Source organism: Acipenser ruthenus, unplaced genomic scaffold (genome assembly GCF_902713425.1).
Source record: "Acipenser ruthenus unplaced genomic scaffold, fAciRut3.2 maternal haplotype, whole genome shotgun sequence".
Classification (NCBI taxonomy): domain Eukaryota; kingdom Metazoa; phylum Chordata; class Actinopteri; order Acipenseriformes; family Acipenseridae; genus Acipenser; species Acipenser ruthenus.
The window spans coordinates 113,741-135,178 of record NW_026708128.1 but is presented as its reverse complement, the minus strand read 5'-3'; the positions used below and the strand labels follow the sequence as shown (position 1 = coordinate 135,178).

General features: G+C 46.1%; 1 protein-coding gene across 2 annotated transcripts in view; it reads right to left on the bottom strand.

Annotated features, from left to right (window-relative positions):
* LOC131729696 (basal cell adhesion molecule-like) overlaps positions 1-20,987 on the bottom strand; it is a 34,216-nt gene extending 13,229 nt beyond the window's left edge. For both annotated transcript variants that reach the window (XM_059019906.1, XM_059019908.1), the window contains exon 1: positions 20,767-20,987. In XM_059019906.1, the coding sequence (XP_058875889.1) occupies positions 20,767-20,827 (61 nt within the window). In that variant the 5' untranslated portion in view covers positions 20,828-20,987. The remainder of the gene's footprint in view (positions 1-20,766) is intronic.
* Positions 20,988-21,438: the final 451 nt, after the last annotated feature.

Sequence of the window (21,438 nt, the reverse complement as noted above, 5' to 3'; positions counted from 1 at the left end):
GGGGAATGTGAAATAAAACCTGACTTTAAACTCCGAGAACGGACACACACACATGCACAAGCACACGCACACACACACAGACACACACACACACAAAGACACAGACACACACAGTGAGTGACACACACACACACACACACACACACATCTTACTGTCAGTGGTTACACAACACAATAGAGTTTCCACACTGCCATCAAGGAATTTCTCATCTACTTAATTCACATCCTAATAATGATGATGATGATGATGATGATGATGATGATGATGAAACCACACACTTCATTAATTTAACTGGAGCCAGAGCCAGAGCAGCGTCTGTGCGTCCCACACTTCTTAAAGAGACTCCTGATTTAGCAGCCTGCGTTTCAGATTCCTTATGTTATCTAATCAAGCGGCCGAGCTGCGGCGCGCTTTGGTATTTTTCAAAGCTGACCCTGGTTAATATAATAAGCTCATTAGGAGACACAGAGGCCCCGGCTCACTGCTGAAATATTTACTGGTTTCTGGCAATCTGCTCCGGAGGCAGAAGCCAGTCCTCGCTACGGGTTTACTCTTCATAAAAACAAAATACTGACATGCCAGCCTTGCTGTTCAGGACCCTTATTAAAGTTTACTGCGGTATTTTTGCAGTTTTTCTTTTACCATAGTGTACCCTGGCTTGCCATTTTTATTAATATGCTTTACCATGACTCTGTGCTTTACAATGCTTCCCTATGCTTTACCATGACTCTGTGCTTTACAATGCTTCCCTATGCTTTACCATGACTCTGTGCTTTACAATGCTTCCCTATGCTTTACCAGACCTCTCTGTGCTTTACAATGCTTCCCTATGCTTTACCAGACATCTCTGTGCTTTACAATGCTTCCTTATGCTTTACCAGACCTCTCTGTGCTTTACAATGCTTCCCTATGCTTTACCAGACATCTCTGTGCTTTACAATGCTTCCTTATGCTTTACCAGACCTCTCTGTGCTTTACAATGCTTCCCTATGCTTTACCAGACCTCTCTGTGCTTTACAATGCTTCCCTATGCTTTACCAGACCTCTCTGTGCTTTACAATGCTTCCCTATGCTTTACCAGACCTCTCGGTGCTTTACAATGCTTCCCTATGCTTTACCAGACCTCTCTGTGCTTTACAATGCTTCCCTGTGCTTTACCAGACCTCTCTGTGCCTTACAATGCTTCCCTATGCTTTACCAGACCTCTCTGTGCTTTACAATGCTTCCCTATGCTTTGCCAGACCTCTCTGTGCTTTACAATGCTTCCCTATGCTTTACCACACCTCTCTGTGCTTTACAATGCTTCCCTATGCTTTACCAGACCTCTCTGTGCTTTACAATGCTTCCCTATGCTTTACCACACCTCTCTGTGCTTTACAATGCTTCCCTATGCTTTACCAGACCTCTCTGTGCTTTACAATGCTTCCCTATGCTTTACCAGACCTCTCTGTGCTTTACAATGCTTCCCTGTGCTTTACCAGACCTCTCTGTGCCTTACAATGCTTCCCTATGCTTTACCAGACCTCTCTGTGCTTTACAATGCTTCCCTATGCTTTACCAGACCTCTCTGTGCTTTACAATGCTTCCCTATGCTTTACCACACCTCTCTGTGCTTTACAATGCTTCCCTATGCTTTACCAGACCTCTCTGTGCTTTACAATGCTTCCCTATGCTTTACCACACCTCTCTGTGCTTTACAATGCTTCCCTATGCTTTACCAGACCTCTCTGTGCTTTACAATGCTTCCCTATGCTTTACCAGACCTCTCTGTGCTTTACAATGCTTCCCTATGCTTTACCAGACCTCTCTGTGCTTTACAATGCTTCCCTATGCTTTACCACACCTCTCTGTGCTTTACAATGCTTCCCTATGCTTTACCAGACCTCTCTGTGCTTTACAATGCTTCCCTATGCTTTACCAGACCTCTCTGTGCTTTACAATGCTTCCCTATGCTTTACCAGACCTCTCTGTGCTTTACAATGCTTCCCTATGCTTTACCACACCTCTCTGTGCTTTACAATGCTTCCCTATGCTTTACCAGACCTCTCTGTGCTTTACAATGCTTCCCTATGCTTTACCAGACCTCTCTGTGCTTTACAATGCTTCCCTATGCTTTACCAGACCTCTCTGTGCTTTACAATGCTTCCCTATGCTTTACCAGACCTCTCTGTGCTTTACAATGCACAGGGACGGTCAGGTCTGTTGTTACTCATTCCCGTTGAAGGGATATCGAATGTGTTGGACAGCGCCTGTGTTCCTGTTCATATTAATCAGCCCCCCCCCCCCCGACTAACAAAGTGACTCAGCTGTCCTTCTCCCCCCCCCCACGCAGAGGGGCAGATGGTGACTGGGTAATTGGTGGGGTAATTAGAGACTCCCCGTACTGACTGGTCCGAGCACTCAGCTGGGGGCTTGGTGAGGAAGGGGGGGGGGGGGTTTAATCCAGCAGGGCAGCTTGGCAACTAGAAGACCCCCCCCCCCCACACACTCAGGTGGAGACCCTGAGTATAGTGCAGATGGCACCTGAGAAATCACTCTGACACACAGACAGATAGACACACTCACAGACACAGATACAGATACACACACGCACACAAGTTGAAAGCATTTTAAAGCACTCGGTAGAACTGTGCAGTCAAGCGCACACACACACACACACACACACACACACACACACACACACACACACACAGAGACACACACACACACACACACACACACACACACACACACACACAGACACACACACGCACACACACAGACACACACACACACACACACACACAGAGACACACACACCCACACACACACACACACACACACACACAGACACACACACGCACACCCACACGCACACACACACACACAGACACACACACGCACACACACACACACACACACACACAGACACACACACACACACACACGCACACACACACACACACACACAGACACACACACGCACACAGACACACACACACACACACACACACACACACAGACACACACACGCACACACACACACACACACACACACACACAGACACACACACGCACACACACACACACACACACACACACACACACACCTCCCCATTCACTGTCAGAGTGAAAAGCCCAGCTCTCGTCACCGGACGCAAAACCAACACAATGGCTCTTCCTGCTGCTCCCCTGTAATTAGAAGCTAAGTGGTGCATGCAGACAGACAGACAAACAGGCAGGCAGACAGACACACAGCGGGCTAATGCACCAGCCTCTCATTCCTGCCTTGCACAATGAAGTGAATGCATGCTCAAATCGAAGGACAGCTTGTAGTGTTAATAGTAAGGTATACAGCAGCGGCCTCTGATCCAGACTTCTGAAGAAACTCACTCTGTCATTACAGCAGTACAGCCCAGCCAGCCTTGGCGCTCTGCCAGTGAAAATGAAAAAGGACAAGGCCACGCACTAGAACCAACTTGTATCAATGTTTCAATGTGGAGCCCCCCATTCCACTGTACAGGTTCCCCACAGCAGAGAGTCCCACAGTAAAAGCACAGCAAAGTGTGCATGCAGTGTAAAGGCAAGTTACTGATCAGGAAACCCATTGCTTATTCAGGTATGATAAATGGAGGTTGTAGGTGTCTTATACTCGCTCTCTCTCTCATATATATAATTTGAAAAAGGAAAACTGCTGTGTACCAACACTGTAAAATCAAAGAGAAAACAAGGTTCCGGACGACGATGATCAATCAATCAATCAATCAATCTATTTTATATAGCGCCTTTCATAGTGGACCACCATCACAAAGCGCTTTACAAGATGCAGCAACATCAAGAAAATCCATAATACTTTAAATACAGAGAAATGCATAATACATGCTATACAGGAAAAAACAATGCATAATATTAAATACAGTGAAAATGCAGAATACATGATACAGCAGCAACAACCCAGCAGCTAAAAGCAGATATCAGGCTTAAAGAGCATGGAAAGCGAGAGAGAACAGGCGGGTCTTGAGAGCTGATTTGAAGCGAGCGACAGTGGGAGCGTCACGCACCAGATCCAGCTCTCATGAGACTTGAGACTAGAATGTTCATTCCATGAGGTTCCAAATCAAATATATATATATATAGAAGAGAAAAATTGGATTCTGCATACAGCTGCAAAAAAAACTAAACGTGGGACTTTCCTACGATTAATTAACTCCCACACTGACAGGAAGTCGACATTGCCAAAAACAAATATCATAATGAAACAATACAAGCTGCAGATGCTGCGCTACAGAAATAACCCAACAGCCTGTCCAGCAAAACCCATTACCAAAGATATAAAACACAGCCGACACAAAACAATAGGCGATCCACTCGGTGTGACATCAGCGAACGACAAACTGAAATGCAGCGATTGCTATTAGAGGACAGGAAAACATTCTCCTGTTCCAAATGTATTCACACAACGCAAACCAGAACACAGGAATGAGATCTGAATTCAATAATGAAATGAATGAACGTGGCTCACAATCACCTGGTGGGTGAGTAAGAGGGTATGCAGCTGAATTCACAACGAACAGCTTCAGAACAGGTGGGGTCCAGGGGTCACAAGTGGAGATTAGATAAAGGGGCTTTCAGAACAGAAAATAGGAGGCACTTTTTTTACACAGAGAACTGTGAGGGTGTGGAACCAACTCCCCAGTAATGTTGTTGAAGCTGACACCCTGGGATCCTTCAAGAAGCTGCTTGATGAGATTCTGGGATCAATAAGCTACTAACAACCAAGCGAGCAAGATGGGCTGAATGGCCTCCTCTCGTTTGGAAACTTTACGTTCTTAGAACTTCAGAGAGCGGAAGATAATCCTGTGGGCTTCAGACAGGAATGCATTGGGAATTCAAAGTGTTACTGATGCCTTTCTGAGTCTGCTTCCTTTACCAGGTGATGGGGGGAGGGGGGTGGGGGGTGGGGTTGTCAAGGGCGTTATTTCATCAATATCACCCAGCTAAATATATACAAGCAACAGCTGTATCTATGAACTGGATACGCGACACAGACACACAGAGCTAAATATATACAACAGCACTTCAGAAGCTGGAGACAGGCATGGCCAGGTCTTGTGATGTCTGGTTCAAAGAGCCTCCACTGGAGTGCCGTCCTTTATAGAAGAAGTGTCTCGCAGTGAAAGCATAGGCAAGCATTGCAAATCTTTCTCTCTCTCTCTCTCTCTCTTTCTAGCGAGACTAGCGAGGCTGTTTTTTAAACTTTTCATTCCTTCAAGAACAGTCACAAGATTCCTGCTGCTGCTTCCAATTTAACACAGAGCGTTCCGAGGGGCTTCTCCCTTCAGTGCTGACTGAGACTGTAAATCCAACCTCCTATTAGCTTTATTAACATGATCACTGCTCCCCTGGCTCAAAGGAGCGCTGACCATCTTTAAAATCCATTCTCTCACCTCTTATTAGCTTTATTAACATGATCACTGGCCCCTCCCTTTAAAGGAGTGCTGACCATCTTTAAAATCCATTCTCTCACCTCTTATTAGCTTTAACAACATGATCACTGGCCCCTCCCTTTAAAGGAGTGCTGACCATCTTTAAAACCCATTCTCTCACCTCTTATTAGCTTTATTAACATGATCACTGGCCCCTCCCTTTAAAGGAGCGCTGACCATCTTTAAAACCCATTCTCTCACCTCTTATTAGCTTTATTAACATGATCACTGGCCCCTCCCTTTAAAGGAGCGCTGACCATCTTTAAAACCCATTCTCTCACCTCTTATTAGCTTTATTAACATGATCACTGGACCTCTTTTAAAGAATGCTGACCGAGGAGTTCAAGTCTAATCTTATATCAGCACGATGTATCGCAGTCAGAGAATGGCTGGAATTTAAAATCTGTTTTTCAGCACAAAACAAAAAACTCAAAACCAGAAAGCGCTTGGGAGAATGTTTTGACTGAGAGCACAGATCAACACCTGACTCACAGACAGCTGGAACAGCAGATCAGATCAGGAAGAAAAACATCAGTTTGGAAGCACTGTCTGTAGATGATTAGCCAGCTCACCTCACCGCTGTGCTGTAAACACGACGGCCTCCTCAACGGAGACGCTACAAATCTCTGTGTCTATGCTTTACCATACCTCTGGGTGCTTTACAATGCTTCCCTATGCTTTACCAGACCTCTCTGTGCTTTACAATGCTTCCCTATGCTTTACCATACCTCTGGGTGCTTTACAATGCTTCCCTATGCTTTACCAGACCTCTCTGTGCTTTACAATGCTTCCCTATGCTTTACCAGACCTCTCTGTGCTTTACAATGCTTCCCTATGCTTTATCACACCTCTCTGTGCTTTGCAATGCTTCCCTATGCTTTACCAGACCTCTCTGTGCTTTACAATGCTTCACCATGCTTTACCAGACCTCTCTGTGCTTTACAATGCTTCCCTGTGCTTTACCAGAACTCTCTGTGCTTTATTACACTTTGCTTTTACTATGGGGGAACTTCTATAGTGGAACTGTTGCGTTGTTTAGACAGGGAATGTAACAGGTTAGGGTTAAGAATGAAATAAGTCTGGAAAAACAAAAGCAGCTAACGAGCTAACTGCTTAGCGAAACCAAACAGAGGTGGCGAGGGGGGGGGGGGGGGGGGTTGGGGGGGGGATAATTAGCAGACTCCCGCCAGCACGCAAACTGTACAAACAAAGAAGGACAGGCTTGTTTGAGCTCGCTGGAATGTGGGAATAGGGTTCGATGCCGGGAGCCGGCAGCTGTAATCATTCTTGTCCACTCCAGCGCTTCACAGCCAGTGATTAACCAGCAGCAGGTGTTACAGAGCCCAGAACAGCTGCGAGGAGGCAGGGGGAGGGGATGAGGGACAGGCCACGGGGGGTTCTAGAAGCTCCGCGGGAGTCAAAACGAGTCTGAACACGGCAGCCTGTTAACAACACTGCCAACAAAACAGGAGCGCCCACGGTCAGCTGGGTGCAAGTGTGCAAGCCAGCCTTTCAACACAGGTATAAACTCAGCCAGATCAGTGAGACGCACATCACAGTTTGCACACCTTGAAATGCTTCCCTGTGCTTTACCAGACCTCTCTGTGCTTTACAATGCTTCCCTATGCTTTACCAGACCTCTCTGTGCTTTACAATGCTTCCCTATGCTTTACCAGACCTCTCTGTGCTTTACAATTCTCCCCTATGCTTTACCAGACCGCTCTGTGCTTTACAATGCTTCCCTATGCTTTACCAGACCTCTCTGTGCTTTACAATGCTTCCCTATGCTTTACCAGACCTCGCTGTGCTTTACAATGCTTCCCTATGCTTTACCAGACCTCTCTGTGCTTTACAATTCTCCCCTATGCTTTACCAGACCGCTCTGTGCTTTACAATGCTTCCCTATGCTTTACCAGACCTCTCTGTGCTTTACAATGCTTCCCTATGCTTTACCAGACCTCTCTGTGCTTTACAATGTTCCTCAGTGTTATTGAAACTAGAAGAGACCGAGTCAAGCAGTCAAGTCTATGGGCCAGTGCCTTCAGCAGTCTTAGTGTCTTCTCACTGATCAGCATTAATCAGTGCAGTTGACCCTGTCAGTTTTGATATAGGACAGACACTCTTCTCATTAAAATCAGGTGCTCTTGTAGTTTGGCACAAACACACAGAGAGAGAGAAAGTAGCACAGTTTCCTGCGGGACCCCCTCCTCATGGGGGGGTGGTAGACGTCTCTTGGACAGGTGGCACACGCCAGCGGGCTCACTCATATTAATGGGGGGGAGGGGGGGTCGAGCCTCTTGAGAGCACTCAGACACCACCCCTGCACTTCAGTAGGAACAGGGCACAAGATACATTCATACAGAAGTCAATACAATGCAGCCCTCTGAAATGTCTTTATAATATATAGCGCTAGACCCTGATAATGATGCGATCCAGCCCTCTGAAATGTCTTTATAATATATAGCACTAGACCCTGATATTGATGAGATCCAGCCCTCTGAAATGTCTTTATAATATATAGCACTAGACCCTGATATTGATGCGATCCAGCCCTCTGAAATGTCTTTATAATATATAGCGCTAGACCCTGATACTGATGCGATCCAGCCCTCTGAAATGTCTTTATAATATACAGCACTAGACCCTGAAATTGATGAGATCCGGCCCTCTGAAATGTCTTTATAATATATAGCGCTAGACCCTGATATTGATGCGATCCAGCCCTCTGAAATGTCTTTATAATATACAGCACTAGACCCTGATATTGATGTGATCCAGCCCCCTGAAATGTCTTTATAATATACAGCACTAGACCCTGATATTGATGCGATCCAGTCCTCTGAAATGTCTTTATAATATATAGCACTAGACCCTGATATTGATGCGATCCAGCCCTCTGAAATGTCTTTATAATATATAGCACTAGACCCTGATATTGATGCGATCCAGCCCTCTGAAATGTCTTTATAATATACAGCACTAGACCCTGATATTGATGCGATCCAGCCCTCTGAAATGTCTTTATAATATACAGCACTAGACCCTGATATTGAGGAGATCCAGCCCTCTGAAATGTCCTCTTCAGTGGAATAACAAACGCGGATCCCACGCTAGATATCCCCAGGCTTGTGGGAGAAATATTTCATTTCTTCACTTTACAACAACTTCCCAGAACAGCAAGACCTTGGGTTCAGAGTTGACAGAACCGGAATGTTGAATTATCCCCTAGACCCCCTCTGACCCCCTCTCCCCTGGACAGTCGCACAGTGCCACGGGTTGCCACGGTTACAGGGTCGAAGGCCATATCACCTCTAGCGACCCTTATCATAACATTACAAGCTTCAACGAACCAGGAACTGGGGGAGGAAGCAAGCCTTACTGTTGGTGTTTGAAACAGCCTTGAAAACCCGGCTCGCATGGGATTTAATGACAAGTCCATGAAACAAACCCGTCCTTCACTAGCGATACCCTGTCCTCGCACCCCGACCGACGGATCGAGGAGATTTCGAGTTTAAGGGTTCCTCGTGTGCCGATGAATCGCGTTCTCCTCGCACCACGTATCGGGTGGCGACGGAGGTCTATGTCGTTTGTATCGGGGTACAGCGAGCGCCTCTTGGATAAAGAATAAAGCTGTTTTATATTTGAAGGCATACTTGAGTCTTAACGAAATGAACCATCATTAAATCACTGTTTTGATGAATCCTACAAGAATGCACTCAGGACCGTTGCACGTATCGCGATACAGAACGTACATGAAATTCATATATAGGCAAGAGATGTATGAAATTATATATGAAACCACCAGCCTCCCCTCCCTAAACAGAAATAAACCCGGAGCTATAAAAAACAAATCAGGGGTCATCTCTAAATTACCTCCCCACTTCCGAATGTTTCTCAAGGGACCGTGAAATAAAGGATCGATTCCCAGCCCTATTTAAAATGCAGCCGCTTTGAAACAATCTCGTTCTCAGCATGCCTGAGGTGTTTTTTTTTGTTTCCATCTAGTTATTAATATTTCTTTCCCATTATTTATCCATTAAAAACACACACACACACGCACACGCACACGCACACACCACGACAACAACTTTATGCGACCGAATTTATCAAAAAATAAATAAATAAATAAAATTGTATATAAAAATATATAATACAATGATAATGAAAAAGTAATGAACTTTGAGGCTCTGTGCTTATCTAGAGAGCGTTTTGTTTTTCATTAAGACGAGAGGCCCGTGTTGTGTTGTATGATAAAGCGTTGAAATGCTGATATATTAAAAAGTGCGGAGAGAGAGAGAGAGAGAGAGAGAGAATACTTGAGAGATGTTCAATCATTCCAACCCGGTTTAAAACCCGGGTTTAAAATATATTTACTTCATAGATTTGCTTCATGTCTAGATGAATTTTAATAACGTATTTGACAAAGACTGTAGGGGTTCATCACTAAGCCTTTGAATAAAACCACTAAGCATACAGTGGCCAGCCGAGTTACTTTCATTTAAATTCAGACTACAATGAACATGCTAAATAGAATAGTCTCAGATTAACTGTACCATGCTTGGACTAAGCCTGACCCCTCTCTCTGTTTCAAAAACATCCCTACGCAAGCAGTTTTCAGACACCCTGTTTACCTGCCAAGGCTGGAGGATGGGATTCACCCGCCATAGCATTGTCAATGGGGTGCAGCTGTCATTGTAGGAGGTAGGGAGCAGGTTTGCAAATAGTGGGTAGTTACATCGTTGACTGCGTGGTAAATGACATCACAAACACATTATAAAACACGGTAATTCATGGTAATCTATAGTAAATGCATAGAACCACCCAGGCAAAAGCATGGGGGGGGGGCCTACAACAATCATTAACCTTGACAAACTTCTGTACGGGTGCGAGCAGGATCTGGATGGTGCGGACATGCCGGCTCTAGTCTAGGATTTGTGTTTTTCATCCTCTGTTTATATTACATCGGTTTCTGAATCTAATCATCTTGAGCTGGAGCGGAGTGCTGTGTCTATACATTATGCATGACTCCTTTATCCCAGCAATCTTCTCCTCTCTCATCCTTCAAATCACCGTTTCATCCCTCCTTCACTCCCTGGAGGCTCCAACCTGCCTCTCAGCGAAAGCGCGTTAGCAAACATGACTGTACGACACACACAGAGAGCTTTTACTGTGAGGATCCAGAACAGATACCCCCCCCCCCCCACCACTAAACACTAAACACCCTTTAATCACAGCTCAGCAAATGTGACACAGCCAGTGACAGCATTGTAAAGCATAGGGAAGCATTGTAAAGCGCAGTGAAGTCTGGTAAAGCATAGGGAAGCATTGTAAAGCACAGAGAGGTCTGGTAAAGCATAGGGAAGCATTGTAAAGCCCAGAGAGGTCTGGTAAAGCATAGGGAAGCATTGTAAAGCACAGAGAGGTCTGGTAAAGCATAGGGAAGCATTGTAAAGCACAGAGAGGTCTGGTAAAGCACAGGGAAGCATTGTAAAGCACAGAGAGGTCTGGTAAAGCACAGGGAAGCATTGTAAAGCACAGAGAGGTCTGGTAAAGCATAGGGAAGCATTGTAAAGCACAGAGAGGTCTGGTAAAGCACAGGGAAGCATTGTAAAGCACAGAGAGGTCTGGTAAAGCATAGGGAAGCATTGTAAAGCACAGAGAGGTCTGGTAAAGCATAGGGAAGCATTGTAAAGCACAGAGAGGTCTGGTAAAGCACAGGGTAACCGTGGGAAAAGCATGGGGGAGGAAAACTTCGAAAATCCCATTAAATCTACTTTCCCGTCTTAAAGAAAAAAATACACAGGGGTTATTTTTTCCATTGCATTCCTGGCAATGAAGTTTAAACTCTGTGACTTCCAGAGAGCTCTCAGAATCGTGTCTAAACTACATCAGCTGCAGCAGCATTAGGACCATTCCTTCCCACAGGGGGGCGGAACGAAAGATCAAACTTGTTCTGTGTGTTTTTATTTACTGCTGTGTTTCCAAGAGGGGCGAGTGTTGCCGGGGGGACAGGTTAGTGGTTACACTCCGGTGTGCCCGCTGCACTCAGAGACATGTTTCACAGCTCTACTGGGACCCCAGGGGTGTTTTCATTAGCAAGTCCCTCGGGATGCGATGAATGAAACAGAAAATGATTGAGAGAGATGGTGTGAGTCTCAGCGACTCGTTACTACAGAGCAGCAGAGTCACGTGATCACACAGAGACCAGCGCTGGAGCGGCCGGCTCCTTGTGTTAATTACAGAAGTGCAGTTTAATCACATGGAGTGGCTCAGGACAGACTGCTCCACCCCTCCCTCTCCCTTCTCCATCTCCCTTTTAATTATGTAACAATTCAAGCAGTTATAACTGGATTTAGATTGATCAAATCCAATGGGAAAGGGTTACCCATCCGGAAATCATAAAAACAGTGAACCTGATCCAGGACAAGGGGAGCAGGTGACTCGGCATATCGGAAACCATGATGGTGCCCCCCCCCCCTCTCTCGACTGTGTCTCGTGATTCAGGCTCAGTCCTCTCTCTCTCCTGGCTGTGTCTCCTGATTCAGGCTCAGTCCTCTCTCTCCTGGCTGTGTCTCCTGATTCAGGCTCAGTCCTCTCTCTCCTGGCTGTGTCTCCTGATTCAGGCTCAGTCCTCTCTCTCCTGGCTGTGTCTCCTGATTCAGACCCAGTCCTCTCTCTCCTGGCTGTGTCTCCTGATTCAGGCTCAGTCCTCTCTCTCTCCTGGCTGTGTCTCCTGATTCAGACCCAGTCCTCTCTCTCCTGGCTGTGTCTCCTGATTCAGGGTCAGTCCTCTCTCTCTCCTGGCTGTGTCTCCTGATTCAGACCCAGTCCTCTCTCTCTCCTGGCTGTGTCTCCTGATTCAGACCCAGTCCTCTCTCCTGGCTGTGTCTCCTAATTCAGACCCAGTCCTGACTTGCCTCTATGCTGGCTTGTTTGCGTGTCTTGTGTGTCTGCAGCTCTCTGTTGTCTGGCTGGATTGCATGCAGCGGAGGCGTCTGTAAACACACCCGCATGGAATTGTTTGATACGTGAGTGTGTGTGCGGGGGGGGGGGGGGGGGTGGCGGGGGGTGGCTGGGGAAGACACTTCAAAACACTTTTTTTGCTGTGTCTTGCTTGTCCAATGTTGCTGCTCGAACTTGATATAGTTTCGTGTTTGTGTACCTGTGTCGGTATCCATTGATGTGGAAAGAAAGAGAGAGAGAGAGAGAGAAAGTAGGGAAGAGGGATGGAAAGAAATAGAATAAAAAAAGAAAAGGGAGAAGGAAAGACAGAAGGAAAGAAAGAAAAAAGAAAGGAAAGAGAAAGTAGAAGACAGAAGGAAAGAAAACAGAACAAAAGAAAAAAGAAAAAAAAAAGACAGAAGGAAAAAAGAGCGAGAGAAGGAAGTGGCTGCTGCTGCAGTTCTGGTCGGGCCGGACTCTGCTGCTTCAAAGCTCCCAGTTAATCCCTCTCCTGGTTTCTGAGCTAGGCCCTTCTTGGAAACTGTCGTCGTGGATACAGGCTGGTCCCCCACCCCCACACCCCCCAGGAAACGCTGCCAGCAGTTCCCGAGTTCCTCTTGAATATGGAGTGTGCTGCTGTGTGTCTGTCAACCCCCAGCTCTCAATCCTCTCACACAACTTACATTATCGCTCAGAAAAACTCAACTTCTTCTAGTTTCGATAACACTGATAAAGGCACGAGCCAAGAAAAACCTCTGTGCTTGATTGAGAAGTGCAGCGTGTGAATTCTCTCTCTCTCTCCCTCTCCCTCCCTCGGCTGTGCTGATTTTCCAAGGTCACTGAAATCCTCCACACTGAACCGGTCCGAGACAAAGCCCTGCCGGAGTGTGGAAAGCTTTCTATTGACAGAGCTGCTCTCCTCTCCCAGCTCCGAGACAACAGGGCCAGCTGCTGCTAATCAAACACACAGAGGCACGGAAACACAGAGACCACAAGCACACCGAAACAGAGACAAGCACACAGAGACCACAAGCACACCGAAACAGAGACACGAGCACACAGAGACCACAAGCACACCGAAACAGAGACAAGCACACAGAGACCACGGCAACACAGAGACCACAAGCACACCGAAACAGAGACAAGCACACAGAGACCACGGAAATACAGAGACCACAAGCACACCGAAACAGAGACAAGCACACAGAGACCACGGAAATACAGAGACCACAAGCACACCGAAACAGAGACAAGCACACAGAGACCACGGAAACACAGAGACCACAAGCACACCGAAACAGAGACAAGCACACAGAGACCACGGAAATACAGAGACCACAAGCACACCGAAACAGAGACAAGCACACAGAGACCACGGAAACACAGAGACCACAAGCACACCGAAACAGAGACAAGCACACAGAGACCACAAGCACACCGAAACAGAGACAAGCACACAGAGACCACGGAAACACAGAGACCACAAGCACACCGAAACAGAGACAAGCACACAGAGACCACGGAAACACAGAGACCACAAGCACACCGAAACAGAGACAAGCACACAGAGACCACAAGCACACCGAAACAGAGACAAGCACACAGAGACCACGGAAACACAGAGACCACAAGCACACCGAAACAGAGACAAGCACACAGAGACCACGGAAACACAGAGACCACAAGCACACCGAAACAGAGACAAGCACACAGAGACCACAAGCACACCGAAACAGAGACAAGCACACAGAGACCACGGAAACACAGAGACCACAAGCACACCGAAACAGAGACAAGCACACAGAGACCACAAGCACACCGAAACAGAGACAAGCACACAGAGACCACGGAAACACAGAGACCACAAGCACACCGAAACAGAGACAAGCACACAGAGACCACAAGCACACCGAAACAGAGACACGCACACAGAGACCACAAGCACACCGAAACAGAGACAAGCACACAGAGATCACAAGCACACCGAAACAGAGACAAGCACACAGAGACCACGGAAACACAGAGACCACAAGCACACCGAAACAGAGACAAGCACACAGAGACCACAAGCACACCGAAACAGAGACAAGCACACAGAGACCACGGAAACACAGAGACCACAAGCACACCGAAACAGAGACAAGCACACAGAGACCACAAGCACACCGAAAGAGACACGAGCACACAGAGACCACAAGCACACCGAAACAGAGACAAGCACACAGAGACCACAAGCACACCGAAACAGAGACAAGCACACAGAGACCACAAGCACACCGAAACAGAGACACGAGCACACAGAGACCACGGCAACACAGAGATACAGAAACAGAGACAAGCACTCAGAGACCACAAATACCTATTTTTAGACAGTGAAATGCAGTGAAATAAGCCTTTTTTGTACCGCGAAAAAAATAAACACAACCCTAGTTCTTGATTTATTTATTTATGTATGTATTTATTTATACATTTTTTTTAAAGAACATTTCTGGCGAGTCACTCATTCCTCCCCAAGGCTTTCTTATTACAAACGAGACAGGACTCTTCACACCCACCGTCTCTTATCTGAGTCGGGGGGGGGGGGGGGGGGGGGGGGGGAGGCAGGTTTAAAAAGTTTTACTGAAACTAAAGAGTGCGGCCCTGGGAAGAGATAGCAGGGGAATGCAAACCCTGAAGGCTGGATGAAAAAAAATAAACATTAAAAGGTCTCTCTCCCTCCTGTCGAAACGTTTGTCACTGAATTAACCCTTTCATGCGCGGCGACCTCATACAGGGAAGGAAAAAAAGTCTTTATATATCTATATCTATATATAAGGGACATGTGGATGAAGAGCCAGCGACTGCATGACCTCCTCAGATGAGACGGTTGCCATCCCCACCCAAATAAAGCAAAGGAATGTGTTTTTTAAAAATGTCCTCGCATGAAAGAGTTATTAAGAAAATGTGCAAAACGAGAGGCAGCCCTTCAATCTTTTATTATTATTATTATTATTATTATTATTATTATTATTATTATGCTCAAAGAATGAATGTAAAACCTGGACTGGCACTCAAACTGCTCTGCAATGGGAATCTTATTATTTTTATGAAGAAACTCACAGCATGAAAACCTGGCATGTCTCTCAGAGTGCTTTAACTTGAATAGCTGCAGACTGGGATAGAAGTGGGATAGAGGTGGGATAGAGGTGGGCTAACCCACCCCCTCCCTCTTCCCCCCGGTCTGTCAAACAAACAGAACGTCTTCCACTTTAAAAAAAGCGCAAATTCCAGGGAAATAATCTCAGACAAAAGTGTGCCAACAAACCCTCCCCCTGCAACTCTCTCACATCTAACAGCCCTGCATTGTTAACAAGCATTCCACAGTGATGGGAACGCAGGTATTTCACTGTGCAATTACAAAGAGCAAACACAGCGCTCGGAGAACGAGAAGAGGGGCGCTGGGGAGGGGGGAGGGGGGCATTCATTTACCTCCGACTTCAAAAACGACCCCTCCCTCCCTTTCTAAAGCTTGTCTTCAGTATTACACACACAGCATTTTTGTTTGCAACTTTCAGAGTTCAGATAGCAGATAGTATCTGAAAACAAATACTATGAGTCACGCAGACCAGCGTTTGGGCTCTAGTGCCTTCATCAGTGTGATTGAAACTAGAAGAGACCGAGTCAAGCAGACCAGCGTTTGGGCTCTAGTGCCTTCATCAGTGTGATTGAAACTAGAAGAGACCGAGTCAAGCAGACCAGCGTTTGGGCTCTAGTGCCTTCATCAGTGTGATTGAAACTAGAAGAGACCGAGTCAAGCAGACCAGCGTTTGGGCTCTAGTGCCTTCATCAGTGTGATTGAAACTAGAAGAGACCGAGTCAAGCAGACCAGCGTTTGGGCTCTAGTGCCTTCATCAGTGTGATTGAAACTAGAAGAGACCGAGTCAAGCAGACCAGCGTTTGGGCTCCAGTGCCTTATCAGGGTTATTGAGCTGATGCATTGATGAAGCTCTAATCTTAAAACATTAAATAATGGTCTCTGAGCCGCAGCCTGGCTGCCCGCCCAGGAGATATAGAAGGTTCATCTTTCAGGGCTGAAACTGAAACAACCCTTAAAAGGATTGTGGCACCAAAACAGCCTTCTCTTTATGGCACTAAAGTAATGAATCATAAATCACCAGGAATGAACAGAACAGACCGCACACACAAACAGAGAGAGAGAGAGAGAGAGAGAGAGAGAGAGAGAGAGAGAGAGAGAGAGAGAGGGGGGAGGAGAGAGAGAGCATGAGAGAGCGAGCGAGAGAGAGAGAGAGAGCAAGAGGGAGAGAGGTCTGGTAAAGCATAGGGAAGCATTGTAAAGCACAGAGAGGTGTGGTAAAGCATAGGGAAGCATTGTAAAGCACAGAGAGGTGTGGTAAAGCATAGGGAAGCATTGTAAAGCACAGAGAGGTGTGGTAAAGCATAGGGAAGCATTGTAAAGCACAGAGAGGTCTGGTAAAGCATAGGGAAGCATTGTAAAGCACAGAGAGGTGTGGTAAAGCATAGGGAAGCATTGTAAAGCACAGAGAGGTCTGGTAAAGCATAGGGAAGCATTGTAAAGCACAGAGAGGTCTGGTAAAGCATAGGGAAGCATTGTAAAGCACAGAGAGGTCTGGTAAAGCATAGGGAAGCATTGTAAAGCACAGAGAGGTCTGGTAAAGCATAGGGAAGCATTGTAAAGCACAGAGAGGTATGGTAAAGCATAGGGAAGCATTGTAAAGCACAGTGAGGTCTGGTAAAGCATATTAATAAACTTCGCTGCACAGACAATGCAAAATGCATATAAAAGAACATACCAGCAAACACAAACACGGTCAGTTTTGACCACTGAATGCATTTCAAGCAGTTTATTCCCCAGTTTCGAATATTCGTCACATTCATCAAAACCACTGTGGTTAAAACCCCACGAGCGATACATCAATTATAAAATGTAAAAAAAAAAAAAAACAACAGAAGATGCAGGCCCTGAATGGAAATGCAGGTCACTCTTCCTGAAACCCTGAGCCTGTGCATCTGCACTGAAGAGGCTGTCAGCACTGAGTCACTGCTTGGGGTGACTGGAGGGGTCACGCCTGCCTTCTTCAAACAGGACTGTTTCTATAGCGGCGTGTGTGACTCTGCAGACCACGGGCCACGCTGACACTGTGCGGTATCCACCGGGGTCAATGCGCTGGCTTTCCGTCGACGCCACTGCTCAGCTAGGAGGTGGTCAAGTGGTCAAGTGGGCGGCCAGGATGCCCTCTGACCTTTGGAGGTGAAAGGCTGACCACTAGCAAAAGAGGACAAGACTTTGGGGGTATTTGATAGGGGGGAGGAGGGGGGGGGGAGGAGGGGGGGACACCCAGCTTGATCAGCCCCCAGTGTGTCTAGCTAACAAGCTCAGGTGTCTTATTATTAAACTCCTAGTGAAACCAGGAGCGATCAAACTGCTGTGCAATTGAGGTGTCTTATTTCCATCCCTGAATTAAATTTTAAAAACAAACACACGCTCCTTCTCTTTCATCTCAGGTCTCTGTTTGCCTGCTTTATTTACGGGTTCCCCCCTCAGGCACCGTTCTTAATTCTCCTAATGGCTTCCTCGTGTATTGTAAAGTCTGCAGTAGATCTGCACAGCGCCAAGCAGAAAACTATCCCAGCACGCTGTGAGCACTGCCAAGACTCGCTACAAAAAATAACAAGGACAGATAAAACAGCACGACCCACAAACAATACAGCACAGCCCCCTGCCACGCTCACTCACACAGGTCCATCTCTCTATCATCAGAGCCTTTCTTCAGCATCCCCTTCAAGCTTGACACTGCATTCCACCATCCATCAATCCATTCATCAATCAAAATTATCTATCTAGATATAGCGCTTTTCGCGATGAAAAACGTTTATTATGAAAATCCAGGAGCTTTCAAATGAAAACTACGTGTGTGTGTCTGAGAGTGTGTGTGTGTGTGTGTGCGTGCATGGGAGAGAATGTGTGTGTGTGTCAGAGTGTGTGTGTGTGTGCGTGCATGGGAGAGAATGTGTGTGTGTGTGTGTGTCTGTGTGTGTCAGAGTGTGTGTGTGTGTGCGTGCATGGGAGAGAATGTGTGTGTGTGAGAGAGAGCATGTATGAGTGTGTGCGACAGAATGTCAGTGTGTGTCTGTGTATGTGTGAGACAGAGTGAGTGTGTTTGTGTGTGTGTGAGAGAGTGTGTGTGTGAGACAGAGTGAGTATGTTTGTATCTGTGTGTGTGTGAGAGAGAGTGTGTGTGTGAGACAGTGAGTATGTTTGTATCTGTGTGTGTGTGAGAGAGAGTGTGTGTGTGAGACAGAGTGAGTATGTTTGTGTCTGTGTGAGAGAGAGAGAGAGAGAGAGAGAGAGAGAGAGAGAGAGAGAGAGAGAGAGAGAGAGAGAGAGAGAGAGAGAGAGAGAGAGAGAGAGAGAGAGAGAGAGAGAGAGAGAGAGAGAGAGAAACGTCTTGCATGCACCCGCATTACTCGATAAAAGGCTATCCGGCTCGTTTGATGGATTTCAATTGTGTGGTCATGGTTTAATTATCACTATTATAATGAATTCATTCAGATCCCTATTACAGCAAAGTGTTCTTTTAAAAGCTTTGTAAGAGAGAGACACAGACACCGAGGATGCGCACGCACACACACACACAGCTCTATAGATCTATAGAGCCCCACCCCACAATAACACAGGTGCGCATTCAACCCCCCCCGAAACACACACCCCACATTGAATTTCACAATATAACTGGTCGATTAATCGACCCATTAATTAAAACTCCCGGTTAAACCATACAAATGACTTCATTACGGGACATAACAGCACCAGCGCATTCCAGAGACGGCGGGAGAGTTCTGTCTCCATTTACACACACGCACAAAGAAAATCTGCTCCTTTTTATTAAAATCGGCTAATTGTTTTTAAACAATTAAAACGAGCCTAGGCAACTGCGGAGCCCGGAGGAGACCGACAAAGCAGCGTGACGCTATCCCGGCTAATGACAGACGTCCCGCTGATCCCGCAGCCGACTCGGGTCGCAACAGCGCCATCACTTTCTGAGGGATTCGTTTGGCTGTTTTTTTTGTTTTGTTTATATATGAAATACTGCTGGATTTATTGAAAGGATAAATAACAATAAATACTTCACACGTTATAAATACGGGGTGATTTCTTCTGCTCACACTGTTATATGATTTATTAAACTGCATTTATTACACAGGGCAGAGAGATTCGTTTAGTTTAGTTGTCTGTGATATAAAATATGTTTAAAACATACACACATACAGACACACTGACACACACACACACACACACACACACACACACACACACACACACACACACACACACACACACACACACAGACACACTGACACACAGAGACACACTGACAAGTTAAGATTTATAAATAGAATCCACATATTTCTAGAGTCAATGTCTGGATAAGCGGCTATTAGTTTCTGATTTAAAAGGCTATGCGCGCACACAGCGAGCTCTACCGCGCCACAGACAAGTAAAACTAGACAGTTAAGATAAAAAACAATTGACATTTATTTTAAAATATGTTCTAAAAACGAGGCCTGGGGAGATTGGGCGAGGTACGGTGCCCAATATACCGACCAGTCCCGCACCGGTTTAGTTTAATGAAGGGTAGACCAGCACTGAGAGGAGCGATCGACCCTAACAGACCCCCCCAAAAACCCCCAAAGAACCTCGTCCTTCTCTGCACTGGAGAACACGTCGCGCCCTCTCTAAGAAAAAAAAAAAGACTGCAACAAAGTATCTAACAGCTAACACAAGAAACAGCTACAAATATATACTTTGTACCTGTCGAGATAAAACTATTTACACTGATGAAGTAGCGACCACAGTGCCGCTACACTTAAACAACAACAACTAATAATGTGAGCCGGGGATACACATAATAATTGGGCATGCTAAATTGGGGTGAAAACCGGGGTAAAAATAATTGGCGACGACTAAATTTATAAAAAAAAAAACAAAACAAAAAAAAAACCTAATAATAATAATAATAATAAAATAACAATAATAATAATAATAATAATAATAATACTAACACTAATAATAATATTATTATTTACAATAATAACAATAATAATAATAATAATGACCCTTATGAAAGTGTCCCACAGCGAAAGCTAGAGCACAGGTAAGCATTATAAAGCACAGAGAGGTATATGATAAAGAACATTAATTAACAAACCTGCCTATTTAACTATGAGAAGAAGTCAATCATGGTAAAAGCGCGCACACAGCGCGCAGAAATACCGTGATAAAGCTTTTTTTTTTAAAGTTTAACAAGCATACACGTATATTTATTCCAGGCCGCTTACCTCGCAAGGCTGCAGCTGCGAACACAAGGACGCAGAGGAGGTGAGCGAGTCTCGCTTCCATGCTTCCTTCGGGTCGGGGGCTCTTCTAAATTCTGCGGGGCGGAACGGTGAAGGCGCTTGTTCTGTGTTCGGCGATCGCCGCGCTACTTTCCGCTGGTGAGCTGCGTTGAGAGTGTGTGGGAGCGGACTGGTGCGCTGTGTGTGTGCCAGTGGGGGTGAGGGAGGGAGGGGGGCTCCACCCCTTTATTTGACAGACAGGCTGGCTGGAGAAACAGGTGGACCCGAGCGCACTGTAATGTTTTCATGACCGCTCAAGAAAAATAGTGTTTCTTGCTTTGTAAAGTGCCGCACCCTGGGGTACCGGTGCGGTTTATTAATAACGTGCGGGTGTCAGCTTTGAGATGATATTTACACGCACGACACTATCAAGCGTGCAAAAGGGGTATTTCTTTCGTGTGTGTGTGTCTCAGCGTCACAGGTTCTGCAGAACGCGTAACAATGGACTCCGACTAGAACCACAGTTCTGGAATCCGAATGTGACGCGTCGAATTGTTCAATGATTCTGCTGGGCTGCTGTTGAAGTCATTCGCTTTATAATACAGACGCCCCAGCGATGCAGCATTGTTATAACGCGAAGCTGGAACTCAAGGGCGTGGCCGGGTGGGTGTGTCC